The sequence below is a fragment of the Trachurus trachurus genome, assembly GCF_905171665.1.
Source record: "Trachurus trachurus genome assembly, chromosome: 22".
NCBI lineage: Eukaryota > Metazoa > Chordata > Actinopteri > Carangiformes > Carangidae > Trachurus > Trachurus trachurus.
The window spans coordinates 18,270,140-18,288,094 of NC_139907.1; the positions used below are offsets into that span (position 1 = coordinate 18,270,140).

A 17,955-nucleotide genomic window follows, 5' to 3' on the forward strand; every position below is an offset into this window, starting at 1 on the left:
ACTGAGTGAGAAGCGAGTGAAAGACATCCTACTGATGGGAAACTACGGTAATTCTCAGACGTTCTACAACCCTCATAACACAAAGCTCCCTCACTGAGCCCCGTCATGCATGAGCACTCAACTATCTACATAAATTATTCAGTCATGCATCAACCAGACACACACACAGACACACAAGTACACAGACATCTTCGCCCTAACAAAGTGAAGTCCTCGGTGTAGAGGGATGGGAGGGGCAGAGCCGGCATTCAGGTCACAGTCACACCACAGGATACACAGGAAGTACAACAATAATTGTAAAATTTTAATGAAGAAATAAAACATGGCACCCTTTATCAACAACATGAACAGGTCAGTGTATTGTTACACCAAAAGAAAGGGATCACTAACTTGATTTTTTTAAATGAAGTATTACATCACCATTTATAACATATTTATATCTCCTTCGTGGCTCATCATTGATCTGATTAAAACCATGTGGAAGGAGACTGAATGTTTGGCATTCACTGGTTTTTCCTGGCCCTTTTGAACAAAAATACTGACTTCAAGTCAGTTTGAAAACTATGCCCTTCTGTTTCCAGTATTTAACCACAAGAAATGGCATCAATAATTATATTTAAAAAACAAACAAAAAAACAAGTGTGCAGAGTACGACCTGAATCACTGGAACAAAAACATATCTATAAATCTGACCACTGGGTTTAGTTCACCCACAGATTTTTTACTCCTCATGCAACATTCAGGTTCATTTGGAATTTGGCCAGAAGACTGAGATGGTCAGAGGGGAACATGTGACTGGGAAGGCCTTTCATTGACCATAAGACGTCTTCCGATAGGAGGGAGAGGCTGCCAGTCAACTTCAAACCCGCCCTCAGAAAGTCAGTGTCATCTGAGGAAAAGAACAGATAAAACAGCAGTCAGGTTATTTAAAGAGCTAATTATTAACTCAGAGCTGTAATAAGTATTCCCCTGCTTCATGACATGTCCATGTACCTTTTTGATCGTGGGTTAAGGTGCGTTTTGGGGAGTAGAAGATGTAGTCGACCGTTGCTCCTACGTCAGAGTGCAGGGTTGTGACTTCTGGACTGCCAGAGCCTGGGAGAATATGTTTATAGACCGACTCCAGGTCTAAGCGATGACTGATGGTGTGCCTGAACCTGTGATACAACATTTTTATAACTAATATCACATGGTGTAAAAGCAGTAAGAAGCAGCAATGGTTGCTCCTTCAAATGATATGGCAGCAAAACACTGAGGGAAACTTACCTTCTCTCATGAGGCTGATTTGCCCGTGATGCATCTGTGCACAATACATATTATATGAGAAACACTGAAACATACAGCATGTGCAGTAAGAAAATGAGTTTTAGTGGTATGCTTATGCTTCACAGCAGCTACTCTTCCTGGGGTCTCACCAAAATCATTAGCTAAGATTGTAATTATATACATTAACATTCATACTCAACCCTGTGTTTGGTATTACTGTACCTGGTGTGATGTCAGTCACGTCTGGGATCATTGCCAGGCCCACCGGGCGGACACATGCATCTGGACAATAGCGTAGCTGTAGCATAAAGTCATGCCTGTACTGACATTTCCCTGTACAAGACAAATATTAAATAATATATTAAGTCAAATGAGAGATAAAATAAAACCTTGAGTCAAGATTAGTAAAAAAAAAAAGACTTCACACACACTGACCTGATTTCCGATTCTCAAGCACGTCGTTGACGGTAGTGTACTGGCAGTTGTCAGTGATTGGCAGACAGCTGGGCCATAGGGGAGCAAACAGCTTATAACAGTGGGTTTTGTAGGACAGGTCCTCCTGACCTGATACCTGTAGGAGATGGTGAATATTTTCATGGTTACCTAGGTAACTATCAAACTAACGCACAGAAAGCGATGAAGTGGAAGTAGTTCAGTGTTTGTCAGCTGTCAGATTATTCTCTCACCATCCATGCTGGCAGGCCGTGGTAGTAGAGCTCACCGGTGGTGATCAGCTGGTACAGAGGATTGCCCGGGACCGAGTTAAAGTCTCCACACAGTACGACGTTGCAGTGTTCACCTTTGGCCGTACAGGACTTGACCGTGCTGTCGATCTCTGCCAGCATTATGGCTAACTGAGCCAGCTTCACTTCGCCTCTCCTGGGGTTGAAGAGCAGGTGGGTGTTGGCCACGCAGAGGAGTGGGCCCTTCACTGTGACTGTAGATCCCTGGGTGGCAACCGGCCGGAGCAACAGAACAAGGCCCACATTGTGCCGGTCCAGGAGCTCCGTCTCTGGCCTGAAGTACTCGAGTGGAGTCACTGACACCTCAGAGAAGCAGCTGCTTCGATAGCAAGTGGCACAGCCGTCGGTCTTGTTCCCTGTACGCCGCTTGTACACACAGGTGTATCCTGAAACAACAACATGAAGAAAAAAATAGGTTACGTCTTCATCACGACATTCGCCAACACGATTATTCAACTGTTATGTCTGAGATGACCCTACCCATCTGAGACAACACTGGATACAGCTGCTCATGGTAATGGTTCTCCTGAACCTCTTGGAGACACAGAATCTACACACAAGAGGACACACACACACACACAGCAGCCATCAGTCTGATCATTTGATTAAACTGGGTCTACATTCAATTTGAGAGAAAAGGGGTTGCATTAGGCTCACATCTGGTGCCCATTTGAGTATTTCCTCTAAGAGCAGGTTGCAGCGGTAGCTCCAGTCCAGGACCTCCAGAGGACAGTGGACATACAGGTCCTGATTGGCCTCCAGCAAATCTTGAGCGAGGATGTTGTAGGACATGACAGTGAAGTCCATCTTTGTGAATGGGAAAGGTATCAGGGTCGGTTCTGCTGCGTCATCTGCCTCCTCCCACACTCTCCACATCACTGTGTAGAAAACAAACACACATATATACATACAAGTCTGTGCAAGTGACAGCTGGATATTTAACTTGTCACGAGGGAAGACAACTCTAAGATAAGGGAGAATATAATAGTAGACTTGGCAAATCTCGAAATGTCTGTTGCACACATGCACGGTGCAAAAGAAGACAATGTTACTCTCTGGTCCAAGTTTACACAGGCTGTACATGGGAACCCAATTTCTTTTTTTTCTTTTTCTTTCTTTTAGAGGGGGGGGGGTGTTGTTGTCATTTGTATGTTTTGCTTCTTTGTTTGATTTTCTCAGTTTTATGTCCTGTCATGTGTACTAGTATTATGTCACTGTTCACAGTCCTTGTGGATCACTGTTATATTGAATTTGGAAAAAATTAATAAAAAATTGATCACAAAAAGATAGATAAGGGAGAATATTACACTTGGGAATAAAAGTTTGACTCCCACCTTCAAAGGGCACCATGGGCTCTGGTGGAGGGTAATAGCTCACGGTGGGAAATTGCAACAATGGGCACTGGACTTCTTCAGCCAAGCCAGGTCCTGCAGGGAAGTGCCAGCTAGTTTGTTCAGTGAACTGAAGCTGGCTTTGAGTGTTAGAGAGAAGAGAAGTAAATATCAGCTCCGAGCTGTTTTCCCCACTGTGCCCTTCATCGGCAGACGGAGCTAAGTATTCATCCCAGCACTCATTTACTGTATAAACACTTCGAGATGGAGTGACAGACTCTTCCACGCTCGGTATCTGTATTTCTCTCTGTAGACAACAGGTAGTTTCTTGTATGCTGTTTTCAGCTGGATTCACGGACTCTTCCAAGTTCTGTATCTGTACATCAGCTGAAGTTTCTTGTATGTTGTTTTCAGCTGGATTCATGGACTCTTCCAAGCTCTGTATCTGTACATCAGCTGAAGTTTCTTGTATGTTGTTTTCAGCTGGATTCACGGACTCTTCCAAGCTCTGTATCTGTACATCAGCTGAAGTTTCTTGTATGTTGTTTTCAGCTGGACTCACTGACTCTTCCAAGCTCTGTATCTGTACATCAGCTGAACTGGTAGTTTCTTGTATGTTGTTTTCAGCTGGACTCACTGACTCTTCCAAGCTTTGTATCTGTACGTCAGCTGAACAGGTAGATTCTCGTATGTTGTTTTCAGCTGGACTCACTGACTCTTCCAAGCTTTGTATCTCCACATCAGCTGAACAGGTAGATGCTTGTATGTTGTTTTCAGCTGGACTCACTGACTCTTCCAAGCTTTGTATCTCCACATCAGCTGAACAGGTAGATGCGTGTATGTTGTTTTCAGCTGGACTCACTGACTCTTCCAAGCTCTGTATCTCCACATCAGCTGAACAGGTAGATGCTTGTATGTTGTTTTCAGCTGGACTCACTGACTCTTCCAAGCTCTGTATCTGTACATCAGCTGAACAGGTAGTTTCTTGTGTGCCGTCCTCGGCTTGAGTTACTAAGTCTGCGCCTGAGCTTTGTATTTGAACCTCTTTCTCAGCTGAACAGGTAGTGTCTTGTGTGCTTTCCTCAGCTGGACTCATTTGTTTCTCTGCACTTAGAATGCCGTCATCTGTTTGCAGGCACTTAAACTGCTCCCCAAGTGCTTCCTCCGGGCTGACGGCCTCTGTGTGTTGTTCCCTCTGCTGCTCCGTAGAGACATCCTCTGGCTCGGGAACTTCCACTTGGTCGTGTTGCATCTCACTCATCTTTAAGGTCTCGGTGTCTGTTTCTTCTTCACACAGGACAGCCACCTGCTGTTCTTTGTCCATGTTCATCCTTGCATCGACTTCTTTCTGTGGGCTTGGCTCTCTCATCCTTTCTTTCGTTTCTCCCTCTGCCCCACTGCTTGGGCTGAGCCACTGGTCCAGCGGGGTCGTCTGAGACTGGATGAAACTCCTGGTTGTGACAGCGCCACCATCCCACTCTGCCCTGCCATTAACCACCGCAGGAGGGAGATCCTTCTTTGAGACCCCTGTAAAACAAGATTTCTCTTTGATGATGCACATTTTGTTATTTGTTCGAACATGTCAAGAAATACTTAAAAACATAGCATCAAAAGAAAATAAACATATTCAATCCTACCCCTTTGAATAATAACAGAACTATAATATTTACACATGATCATATAATATTATCCACACACCTACATTTAGGCCACATACCTCCATGCATATACCATATAGCTACCTGCACATGCAAATACTGCACAAGTATAAAGTGCGCCAACAAAACGACCCCACGTGGTGACGTCATGGGGGCGTTAAACCGTCAGGAGCAGGTGCAAGCAGCCCAACACTACATGCTGCCCTGAACTAAAGTTAGCTGAGGTGCTGAGGAGACATTATAAGCGGCACCACACACTGGATAACCACGAGGAACCGTTCCCACCGAGGCTGCCGTATAAAACTCATGTTTATCAACAACTTGACACCCGTAGCAGCCGAGAAATACCCTGATAAATCAAACTGCTCACCAAGCAATGAACTCAACGCAACGTTAGCAATCGTTAGCTCCTTGACAGATGCTCAGTTTAGAGACCCGGTCACTGACAACAAAACAAGGACATCTTTGCGAGTGTGCTTTGTAATTTACCTGGACGTAGAGCCCTCAGGTACCGTGACAGAGGGTAGAGCGCAAAGAAGAGCAGGCTGCCAATCATGATTCCTCCAATGACGTCTGCGCATGCGTATCAGAGTGAAAGGTCCGAGGTCACAAGTCAAAGTCCTCGTGGAGGTGTGATGTTTGAATATGTAATGATGAAAGAAATGAAAGTTTTTAAATATTCAATTTACAATTTACGATTGACTTTCTTTCTAATTTTTGTTATGAATCGAATTTATGTTCTATATTTATAGAATAGAATAGAAAATACTTTATTAATGCCTAGGGAAATTCAGATCGTCCAGCAGCTTACATAATGATATGATATAAATTATATAAAATTATATAAAAAAATATTGGTTAGTAATTGCTTTACAGTTTGTAAAGTTGAAGTTTACAATAAGGAACAAAAGAATAATGTAAAAATCCAAAGTCATATGAAATAAGTTAATATACAAATACAGAACATCCATAAAAACACAATTTTGCTCAATTCAAATAGGCTATATTCTGTTTTGTAGGATTGTAACCACACTGAGGCATACATTTTTAATCTTGCTCCACATGACACATTACCTCAGAGGTAGAGTTACCTGCAGGACAGCACAGACCTATTTCATTTCACAGCACCAGCCCATGTAAAGATCAGCCAGGAATAAATGGGCAAACACCAAAAGACTCTTTGTTTTTTGTCTAGGAAATAGTTTCAAATGGGACATAGACTCTGACTGCTGACCACAATGTCGACACTATCTTTTGAGTCGCTCTGCTTAAAAGATGACGACTGTCCATCTCCAACTCAACCACATGGCAGGAAGGATGAGTTTGATACAGACTTGGAATCAGATGGTATGTAGCCTACATTAAATTAAATCTTCTTTTCGTTTGGTTTTGTTAATAATAATACTGATCTTAGTGTTTTGTTGTCTGGTGTGTGTATCTTACGTTGCTTAGTGTCTGGTGGTGTTTTGGTGTTACATGTTGCTCAGTGTTGGTGATGCTTCTGTTTTTGATTATGTATTCATGTCGTTCAGTGTTGGTGATGGTCCTATTTATGTTGCTCAGTGACAGAGTGTGAAAATGAATTCCCCTATGGGACAATAAAGGCATTCTATCTATCTATCTATCTATCTATCTATCTATCTATCTATCTATCTATCTATCTATCTATCTATCTATCTATCTATCTATCTATCTATCTATCTATCTATCTAAATTCAGAGTCATACTGTATAAGGAGTCATAACGAGTCAAAGTCATACATTAATTTACATCATACAGTACATACTGTAAATTCATGCTGTAACAAAACAATGCAATTAAAATGCTTGTGTGATTTGTAAGCAAAGGCCCATAATAGTGATATGGGGTTAATTATTCTCAGAAAAAGAGGAGAGCAATAAGGAAGCATCTGTAGCTGAAGTGTACCTGCAGGCCTGCAAGTTGGTGGGCGTGGTGCCGGTCTCTTACTTTTTGCGACACCTTGACTCTACAACAATGACCCTCACCCACCACGGGCTTGGACCTTTGGGATGCAAAGCACTTGCTATTGCTTTGGTGGTGAGTTACTGTAAAAATGTAAGCATGTTTTGTTTTTTTGTTTTTTTTAAAGGATAATATTTCTGATAAGCCTTTTGTGTTTAGTCTGATATGCACATCAACACTCTGGAACTGGCAGATAATCACATTCGAGCTGAAGGAGCCAAATATCTTGTGGACATGTTGAGGGCTAATTTCACCATTCAGCATCTGGTATGTAGAATTGCAAATCTACCACAAGAGGGCACAAGTGCTTTTTAGGTGATATTTTTTGCTTGACTTTCACAGTGGAGTGAAAAAATGCACTACACCACTCTGTTTTGCTTTCAGGATTTGTCCAACAACTATCTGCGGTCTGCAGGAGCTGAGTATGTAGCTAAAATGTTGCTGGATAACATTTCACTAAAGTCTATTAAACTTTCAGGTAATGTGCACAGGATATAACTGCACTGAAATTGGCTGGAATTTACACTATGAATCTGTTTCATTTACTCACACTTTTTGTTGTATAACAACATTTAATTATGGTAGTGAAATTGATTATTATTTTAATCTAATTCTTAATATTTTTATATTTTAACCAATAATATTTTCTCAACAGGAAATGGATTAACTGACAATGATGCCAAATATTTTGCAGATTCCTTCTCAGTAAGTTATTAATGAAAATTACAGTCCCCTTTTTCCTCTAATTTAAATGTTTGTGCATTTGCATATTTTTCAATGAGCATGTTGTTAATATTTTAATACTTAGATCAATTCCAGAATTAAGGAACTTGACCTGAGCCATAATGAATTTTGTGGAAAAGGAGGTGAACATTTGGGACAGTTGTTGGGTACGGTCCAATTCACCAGTCTTGATGTTTTTCTGAATTTGAAAAAAAAAAAAAAAATCTATATGATTTTACCATTTATTTCTACAGCAAACAATGAAAGTCTGGAGGTGCTGGATCTTAGCTGGAATCATCTTCGAATGAAGGGGGCTGTAGCTTTTTGTGCAGGACTCAAAGTATGGTTGTGTAAGAAATTAATATGATTACTGACAGACATACAACATTTGATAACATGTACTGTATTTTTTTTTATATTTAGGTGAATATGATGTTGAAGCACCTTGACCTATCGTGGAATGGTTTTGGGAATGAGGGTGCCCTGGCCATGGGAGAGGCCCTCAAATTCAACAACACTCTGGTGTACCTCAACCTCAACAACAACCGCCTCACCAATGAGGGTGTCAGCCTGCTGTGCAGAGGTCTCGAGTTCAACGACACACTCCGAGTCCTACTGGTGGGCGGACGTAGTTGTGCTAAGTGAATACACACCATCAGGCTTCACATAAATTGTAATGTGATGCTTATTCTTATACTCCGGTAGCTGGCTTACAACTCTGTAACAGTAGAGGGAGCACTGGCCTTGGTTAATGTGGTGAAGAACACACCTAAAACCGCCTTGGAGGAGATAAACATGTGTGTGAGTGACTGATGTGGCATGTTTTGTCACCCTGATCTGATTATCCTGTTCTGATATTTGTGTTTATTTTAACCAAGACTAGATTGCATTGTCTCTCTTTTTATCCTCTTACCAAGCAGAATGTCCTGGTAAATGAGAACTTTGTGCATCTGTTGGATTTGACGTGTCAGGAACATCCTGGTCTGGATGTGCAGTATGGAGGGGTGGGAGGCTTCATCGCTAAGAAGCCACCAAAACGTGTCGATCCAATGAAAGTCATTCAGGTCTGTATAAAAACTAATAAGAATTAATCATCCAAATAAATCTGAAATGAGGGGTCATATCCTGTCTTTGATGACTACATCAAAAAGGTAACTACACTCATGTATAATGTCTCACACAGTTTTTTACTCATACATCAATGTAGCAAAACTATCAAAAGGCTGCATTTCATTCTTTCCTTGGCTCTGTATGTATTAATAATTGAAACATGTTCTTCCTTTTTCAAAAGGACTATCTGGATAAACGCAAGCTGCGCCTGTGGGATTTCTTTCGGAACATTGACAAAGACGGCACCATGCGAGTCCCTGTCGCTGACTTCAGGAAGGCAGTGCAGGTTTCTGAATAAATATTGATTCTTCAACTGTTTAGGGTTAGTGACATTTGCAAGAAGAACTCCACTGATGCATACATTTTCAGTGACAGAAAACAATGAGACTATCTTCTGAAATCATCCCAGCTGAGGCCTCTTCCAGGCCTATTCACAACAGTTTCCTGATGCTGATCATGGCCGACATAAATCCCATAATGAATTAATAGAATCATGCTCTAAGGGATTTCACTGATATGTTTCGTGAATTACTAGAAACTCTGACTCTGTTTTGTTTTGTTTTTGAACCACAACAGCAATCAAGCATCCCACTGGATCGATACCAGATTGAAGAGCTGATTCAGAGACTTGATCGTGACAGGACAGGAATGGTGGACTACAGGTGAGCACATAGTGGTTGATCATGAAACCTTTAAACTGCATAACAGAATCGTGTGCTGACTGAGGTTTATTGTTAGAAAACACTGAGTAAAAACAGTCTTTACAGTTTTATTACTGAGCCATGTGTGTTTTAGATTTTGTCCATCTTCACTCTGAATGATGTTGTAAAAGACTGATGTCTGTGTGTGTTAAAGAGAGTGGCCTGTGGTGAATTGATAGCAGCCCTAAAGTTTGGCTCAACAAAGCAAATGTGGTCTGGTGTTTCTTTCTGTGCAGGGGGCTGGCAGACACAAGGAAACAGATGATGAGAGATCACCGCCGCCAGCTGAGGAAGGTCGAGTCCCGTCAGAAGAAAGAGAAGCAGAAGAGCGACCGTATCCTCAAGACCTTCCAGAGCGCTGTGGAGGCAGTTACACCTCACAGCTCCATGGTCATCTCTCCAGGAGGGGCTAAAGATGACTCGAGTGGTCCGCAGCATTTCTCCGCCACCCCTCTCAGCTCATGGCATCACATTGTCATGTCCAACAGCAGTCGCTATTCTGTCACCAACCTCAGCAATGAGCACGTCCACCTGCCCATGGTAGGAGGCTCCACCTCTTACCGGCCAACCAGTTCTCTGGCAATGCGCTCCTACTCCCAACCAAACCTGCTGGATGACTCCCCTCGCTCCGTCCCGGGCAAGTCCACCTCTGCTCAGGGTGTATGCTCCGATCCAGAAATGAGCCACAGCAAGTTGAGCCCCACTGCTAATCACCTGACCAGGTCCAGGCCTGCTCTCAATGCCAAGCAGCCGCAGGTTAAAGCCAAAACCAAGAGAGTGAAGAAAAAGAAAACCAAGAAACAAGTGGAGAAGAAACAAACACAAGATGACAAATGATTGTGAAACTCTTATGCTGTGAAATGTTAAGATTCTTTTTACCTGCTGTCACCGGCTTTTTTGTTACACATAATTAGGCAACTTAATAAATGTTGATTTTCATTATCTATCGTGATTCCATTGTCTAAAAACTCACCCTTGCAGCATGTAGGCCATCTCTCAATCAACAGTGTTTTCTGTTGAATTAGATGGACCTTTCAAAACGTCCAAAAAGATTCAAAGATTTGTTATTCTCAATTTGCTAGAACATAAAGAAGAAAGTCTCTAGAACTCTAGAATATAAAATGTAATATATAAAATCATCTATGTACATCAGTGGCTATCATGCAAAATATACTGCAGTGCATTGGGTAGCAAATGTTAATGTTAAAGTCCAGGGGGCAGAGGGGTGAGGCAGTGGGTATAGAGTTCAGCATCCTGGCTGGCAGCCTAGTAGAAGATGCTGTTTGTTTATTGTTTATTTATAAGGATCCCCATGAGCCATTACTTCATTATAGGAACAATGGATATTCTTCCTGGGGTCCTGAGGTCCCTGTTTGACAGTCTTGTGGAGCGGGCCAGGAGGCTCCGGTACCTTTTCCCTGAAGGCAGAAGGTGGAAGAGGGAGTGTGAGGGGTGGGAGGCGTCACCAGCGATGCTGATAGCTCTGCGGGTGAGGCTGGTGTGGAAAATGTCTGTGAAGCAGGGTAGCGGGGCACAGATAATCTTAGCTTGATGCGTTGTAGGGTCTTGCGGCAGATATCAGTGCAGCCTCCATACGGTACAGCCAGTGAGGACACTCTCAGTGGTGTCCTGGTAGGAAGAGCACATGATGAGGGTTGGATGAATATGTTGTAATAAAATAATATGTAATAAAACAAAACAAGGATAGATGAATGTCTTGTTTCCCTCAGAGAAAACAAGACATGCCATCCCACTTGGGAACTCTGTCAGATGGTAGACCATACTCATCAGTGGTTCTTCAAATTCTGACGCACACCCAAAAGTTGCTGGAAAAACAGCTGAGTAGTAAATTTCTGTTTGCCAAAGATAATGTTAAGTTTTATATCTTGACATAGATCTTGACTAACAATGCTGTGAACCAGGACAGGTGCTGATGTGTCCGACAGGATGTCGAAAGTGACTATATAAGCCCTATGATTCATCGGTTTCAGTCATAAGCAATGATAAGCACAACCAGAATGATCTGCACAGTGTACCTCTTTGCACTGTTGAGCTCCACAGTGGCCTTGGGGGTATGTATACCATAATAACTTCAGATCAACTGATTCATCTTTTCTTTTTTTTCAGGCTCATCCCACACTGGAGGGAAGCTCATTTACAGTATGTTTATGTGACTGTTGTTCTCAGCGTGTGGGCCTGTGGAGAGGGGGCAGTGCCAGGAATGAGACCGGGGGTGGAAGTGGTGACAGATGTACCTGTGATGCCTTCATGCCCAGTTCAACTTTTCCTATCAGAGACCTTGTGGTGGTAGAACAAACAGCTGTGGAGATCTCCCACAAACTGGAGCTGGAGATGGGCAAGGTAGGTTACATTTTTGGAAACATGTAAAATACATGATGCCGTTTGAGATAGGTATAACATTTTTTGTCATTTGTCTTTTTTTTTTGTTATTGACTTTCAGCTGGAAGACTATGAGACCAAGCTGACGGCATATGCTGAAAAAATAATACAGCTAACTGTGGAAATTGAAAAAATGGAGAAGAACCCTGATGCCTACAATGACGCTGACATGGCCGAGATCAAGGTGAAGATTAAACAAGTGGAAGCTCTGATTAAAGAACTGCAGCTCTCCATCAGAGGCTCCACCACCATCTTTGAGTCTCTGCGTGTACAGGTGAGTACTGAGGATGGCTGTCAGTCAGCGCGTGAACAGACATAATGCTGACAAGCTTTGCTCTGTCTTTCAGATCTCAAGCATGGTGGAGACCTTGAATCGCCTTGAGACAACATACGACAAGAACGTGGTTCTGGCGACCCGCCGAGAATACGTCAAGGTGCAGCTGCAACTAGAGGAGTGTGAGAGACGACACCAGGAGCTCTTCAACCCAAACATTGGTAAGCTCATTTACACTACCATACACGTCAAAATCTAAGCAGGTTTTGAATGCACTTAATTCACTTTCCTCACTTTCTCTGCAGGGTCCTGTGCACATACTGGTATCATAAAGATCAGCAAGCCCATTGTGACCCAGCTGAATGCTCATCTAAATGCTGGCTACAAATTTGGAGGCTGGGGAAAAGACTCAAAGCCTGTTCCTGACAGAGAGTCTATGTACTGGTACTCTGGGTATGGTAGCGCCTCAATTGCTGACATTAGGTTTTACACTAACTACAAGAATCTCATTTTGAGAAACCAGTTCCAGCATCACAATTTACACAGCAGCTGGACTGGAACGGGGAACAATTTCATCATCCGTGACAATACCCTGTATTATCAGATTAACAGTCCATTTGGGTTGGCTAAACTGAATTTCACCAGCATGAAATATGAGTCCAGGGTGATTCCCGGGGCTAGCTCGCGATTTTCCTACTCCAATTCCCCCAATCAAAACTTTGACTTTGCTGCTGATGAGACCGGCTTGTGGGTGACCTATTCGACAGTTAAATCCAATGGTCGCATGGTGATCGCTAAAATAGATGAGGCCTCTTTTGGGCTCGTGGAGGAATGGCAGACTAGTATCTACAAACCAGGTGTGAGCAATGCCTTCATGGTGTGTGGCGTTCTCTATGCAGTCAGGACAGTCGATATCCAAACTGAGGAAATCTTTTGCAAGTATGACACCAAAACCAAACAAGAGAGCTACGTCAGCGTTCCCTTTGAGCGATTCCAGGATAAGTACTCCAACCTGGACTACAATCCCACTGACCAGAAGCTCTACATGTACAATGACGGCTACTATGTTAACTACCATCTATGGTTTAACCACACAACTAAAGCTACTGTGGAGCCACCAGTTCTCCTGAACTAAATCATTATGTGATTTATTGAAATATGTAATCTTATAATTCTCTTTTTCTCATTTTTTTATTGTAGTCAGTCTTATAGTGTGTCATTTATCCTTCTTTCTTAATGCTAATAAACAATCTCAAGCATTACAAATGTGTCAGATGTGTTCTTGTGTAAATTGAGTAAAATGAATGCAGTATATTTTTTGGTGATCACTGAAAATGAGAGAATAGCTACTGTCAAAAATGTATTCAAATCAAAAAAAATTGAAAGCAGTTTTCTGTTGTAGTTATCAGCACCTCCTATCTCTCTGTTTACTGTATCTGACCTTGACATGAACTATAACATCCATAACATCTGTACAATATCATTATACAAAATAAGATGAGCATTTTAGTCACATCTACAGCACTACATTCACATTTTTGTTGAAATGCCAGATTGTATGATCAATAAATTCAGGTAGCTATCTTGAGTTTTACAAATTTTTTTACAACAAGTTTTTATAACAAACCACAAACTAATGAGTCTCAATTTCCCAAACTGACAAGCCCAGTGTTGCATTAAAAGTGAGACTGTTTCAGTGCATTCTGACTCAGTGGTGATTAATTTCACTCCTCTCTATTAGTCATTGTATCCCGACAACTAAGCCAAGTTCATGAAAGCTGATCAAATCTATTACTGACTGAGATATGGCTGAAGGTGAGACTGAAAATGTGTAGAGAAATATATAAATATAAAAAAAATAAATAAAAAAAAAAACCTGCTCCTGACAAGAAACCATGTTTAAGTAGCAGAGAAAACTGATGAATAGTTTCTTGACTCTACTTTTGAATGTGATTGGATCACAGGGTGAAATTAATTGAGAATCAGTGAATTCAACTTCCTCTGCTTTATCTGGTTCTGGAGACTTCTTTCCATAATTTTCAAGGTCACAAAAGAGAGATCACCTTGAAATCATCCATGAATCTTACTGTGGACTTTTTGTTCAATGTCAAGAGCCATGGCTCATGACTGTATCACTGAGTGATATCACTCTTTTTGTTGACTTCTGGTGCCGTAAGTTGAAGCTGTGTAGTATTCACTTATGACAATGTTGTTTCCTTTCATAACTGGCATGCAATGAATCGTGAGATAGTGTGGACCACATACCACCTGTTGGATCCGAGGCTTGCATTTCTTTGGAAAGAGCCTTTAAAGTGAAGCTGCTTTTTCTTGCTTTTTCTTCAAATGCAACCTTCGAAGGACATGGCCACTGAGCTGTAATGCAGCTATTATGTTTCCCCTGGCTGTTTAATAGGTATACTGCGGTGACGGTGAAGATTACTTACTTAATGTATTTTTACAGAACATAATTTTAACCAGAGGCATGGTCAATCCAATTGGAGAGAGAGAAAACTACAGTAAATGAAAGCTGCTCTCGTGCAGCAGAGTATTTTCCCTGTCTTGTTGTTCAGTTGCACCACACTGGTCACATACATAAGATTATGCAAGCATGTGGATGAGGAAGTGTTACAAAATATGTGATGACTTATTTCACAATGATGTGAAAACTGACTTCTGAATGATACAAATAAGTATAATCTATTAAGTATGATTAACTATAAATACAATGGCTTCATTTTATTCAATTCAGTTACCCTCTTAAGCCAGTGCTTTACAACGTGTCAACCTGTGGATATGAAGACCTCTTCCTGTTTCCATATAACACACACAGCCCTCAGCTTTTACAGGTCATAAACTTAACTGGGTGTTACTAGAATTGACTACACATGGCATTTTTCTCATTCACACCCTGTGTTGAGATCAAACCTTATGCGGTTCAGCTTATTGTGAGCAAACAAGGATTCTATTTATTGGCCTCTTATGGATGTACAGTACATGACGTGTACTTGTGATGAGCTCAAACAGTAACTATGGGGAGGGAGATGATGATCTGATTAGACCTGTCTTTAAAAACCCTGTGTCTAACCCTCTGAGGACACACTTGAGAGGTAAACTGAGACATGATGCTGCTGGTTCTGTTGTTACTCCTCAGTCCCGCTTTGGCCTGGATCGTGAGTGGCTTTTGCTTTCCTTGACTAACCCACGCTAATGTAATTTATTAGAATTGCCTTTAATGATGGTCATTTCTTTCCAGCCAGTGGAGGACTGGGAGTCTGGTAATGTGACTGCATCAGTTGGTGAGTCAGGTCAGTGTATTTGTCATGTGTTTTTGCCTGTCACCACCTTCCCTGCTGACCGGGTCCAGCACATGCAACAAGTCAGCAAAGATCTGATCCTGGAAGTGGAAATCCAGATGAACAAGGTGCAGTAGGTCTGACCCGTATAGCATGAGGACTGACAACAAATTCTGTGATGAAACATCTTCCTGCTCATGTGTCATGTTCTCCAGATGGTGAGCTATGAGGGTAAACTGGAGGCCTATTTGAAAGAACTGAGCGACCTGACTGTGAGAGTGACCATGCTGGAGACCAGTCCTGACAGTTACATCAAACTGGACTTTGAGCTGCTCAGGATCGAGCTCAGAGAGTTTGAGGCTCTGGTGGGGCAGCTCAAGGAATCCCTCAACTCCTCCTCACCTTTGTTTGAGAGTCTGTACCTTGAGGTGAAAGAGCCATCTGTGAACGTACTCTCCAGTGCTGCTGGTTTGAATGTTGGATTTTTGATTTAATTAATGTGTTTTATTTACAGATACGCAACATGACGTTCATTGTGAACCAACTGGAGACCTATGACAAGAGCAACCTGGAGGTGATCCGCATCGAGTTTGCTAAGCTGCAGAAGAAGCTGGAGGAGTGCCAGAAGGAGCAGGATTTCATCAAGCCAGATATTGGTGCGTCAGCTACACAGAAGATAGTAGAAGGTAAATGTTTACATTACCAGTCATTTCTAACACCCCCTTTTTTTCTTCAGGCAACTGCAATCACACAGGAATCCTGAGCATCAGCAAACCCACAGTGGTCCAGGTCAATGCTCATATGAATGCAGGTTACCTGTATGGCGGCTGGGGAAAAGACTCCAAACCTGTTCGAGGCTATGAGTCAATGTACTTCTACGGTGCATACACTAGTCCCGCAGTGTATGACTTCTATTTGTACTCTGACTATGGAAAGCTGATTTTGAGGTCTGATTTCAAACACCATGACATACCAAGGGGGTGGGAAGGTACCGGTAACAATTACATCGTTCATGGTAACACCATATATTACCAGCACAACTCACCTTTCGGTATGACTAAGCTGAATCTGACCAGTTCTGCCTATGACTCCAGAGTGATCCCAGCTGCAAGTCAAAGGTTTTCATACAGTTACTCTGAGCATCAGAACTTGGACTTTGCAGCTGATGAAAATGGCTTGTGGGTAATGTATGCCTCAGAGGTGAGCAAGGGTAAAATTGTCCTAGCAAAGATAGATGAGAAATCTTTTGGCATTGTGGATGAGTGGCACACCGGTGCATATAAGCAGTTGACTGGCAATGCTTTCATGGTTTGTGGAGTCATGTACGCCACCAGGTCAGTGGATTTGACCACAGAGGAGATCTTCTATGCATTCGACACCAGGACCAAGGAGGAGAAGCACCTGAACATTCGCTTCCAGAAGTTCCAGGAGAAATACTCCAATCTGGACTACAACCCCACAGATCAGAAGCTCTACATGTACAACGATGGCTACTATGTGTCCTATAATGTGAGCTTTAACAAAGAATGAGCCCTCCTCTTTGTGATCTGCTGTATTGTGATTGATACGGATGATCTGTATTTACTCACTGGAGCTCTATAGCCCACTGTGTTTTTTCTGAATAAATCAAACTGAAGCATCCAAATGTCACGACTGTCTTAATATTTGATGTATGAATGCATGAATGACACATGATTTAAAAAAAAGTGTATGAAAATGAAAAAAGTTTATGAAAAGTTCCAGAAACCAAATTAAGTGTAAATTACCAAAAGTATGATCCAGTTCATTCCATAAATCATGGAACTGATTAAGTAATTGACTAAAATTGCTGCTTTTTTCTTTTTAATAAATACAATATAATCATCATAGATTAAACGCACTCATGTTTTGGCACTGGTGTAGTCTAAAGTGACAGAACCATAAGGCAAATACATACTGCATATAGCCAAAGTGTAGCCTACATTTTCCATTGTATTGTAGGTTAAACAGGATTAAAAATCCACTGAGTAATGAGCTCACACACTATAATTACAACAGAATCAAGGGAGGATGTGCTGAAGTACAGAAAGTGCAATTACTGCAGCAGACCGACTTCATCAATTATCATATCTTTCAGTGTGGAGATCAAAATGGAGTGAATTTGCCAGCGCTGCTCTCTGCTTCTTGTAATTGAGTTTACAGACAACTTGAACAGGAAAGGGGAAAAAAATGCTCCTGTGCTTTTTCCACACATTAATATGAGCGGCGTGATTCAAGAACAGGTTGCTTTGTTAGACTGATGTTATTGAATTTTCAGTTTTTCTCCAGGCTACAACGAAAGCTTAAGATTAATATTGAACCAATTACCCTTTAGCTCCAGCTAATCAAAACACAAACTGACTGGAGAGACAAATCAAATATCACCAGTCCAACAAAATGTAACAGGTATTTCTCTCTTTTGTTCCTGAATTGAAGTAAATTAATTTAAGAAACT

At 41.8% G+C, this 17,955-nt stretch overlaps 4 protein-coding genes across 4 annotated transcripts; 3 read left to right on the forward strand and 1 right to left on the reverse strand.

The window, feature by feature from the left end:
- Positions 1–334: 334 nt before the first annotated feature.
- angel1 (angel homolog 1) lies at positions 335–5,564 on the reverse strand. The gene is made up of 10 exons (XM_083998937.1): positions 5,488–5,564; positions 3,344–4,867; positions 2,667–2,887; positions 2,490–2,559; positions 1,953–2,395; positions 1,702–1,837; positions 1,489–1,599; positions 1,267–1,300; positions 994–1,157; positions 335–889 (listed from the first exon to the last, which is right to left on the reverse strand). Exons 1-10 carry the CDS (start codon positions 5,552–5,554, stop codon positions 729–731), a joined length of 2,931 nt encoding a protein of 976 aa, XP_083855063.1. The 5' UTR covers positions 5,555–5,564; the 3' UTR covers positions 335–728.
- A 672-nt stretch (positions 5,565–6,236) lies between these two features.
- On the forward strand, positions 6,237–10,352 carry lrrc74a (leucine rich repeat containing 74A; the record flags this gene model as incomplete). The annotated part of the gene is made up of 13 exons (XM_083997597.1): positions 6,237–6,345; positions 6,881–7,056; positions 7,141–7,248; positions 7,366–7,459; positions 7,637–7,686; positions 7,790–7,871; positions 7,959–8,044; positions 8,128–8,322; positions 8,410–8,505; positions 8,625–8,768; positions 8,996–9,100; positions 9,391–9,476; positions 9,752–10,352. 13 exons carry the CDS (start codon positions 6,237–6,239, stop codon positions 10,350–10,352), a joined length of 1,932 nt encoding a protein of 643 aa, XP_083853723.1.
- Positions 10,353–11,533: 1,181 nt separating this feature from the next.
- olfm4.1 (olfactomedin 4, tandem duplicate 1) lies at positions 11,534–13,324 on the forward strand (the record flags this gene model as incomplete). The annotated part of the gene is made up of 5 exons (XM_083997599.1): positions 11,534–11,587; positions 11,703–11,876; positions 11,977–12,189; positions 12,263–12,410; positions 12,495–13,324. 5 exons carry the CDS (start codon positions 11,534–11,536, stop codon positions 13,322–13,324), a joined length of 1,419 nt encoding a protein of 472 aa, XP_083853725.1.
- Positions 13,325–15,308: 1,984 nt separating this feature from the next.
- On the forward strand, positions 15,309–17,012 carry olfm4.2 (olfactomedin 4, tandem duplicate 2; the record flags this gene model as incomplete). The annotated part of the gene is made up of 5 exons (XM_083998659.1): positions 15,309–15,359; positions 15,443–15,610; positions 15,698–15,910; positions 15,997–16,138; positions 16,219–17,012. 5 exons carry the CDS (start codon positions 15,309–15,311, stop codon positions 17,010–17,012), a joined length of 1,368 nt encoding a protein of 455 aa, XP_083854785.1.
- Positions 17,013–17,955: the final 943 nt, after the last annotated feature.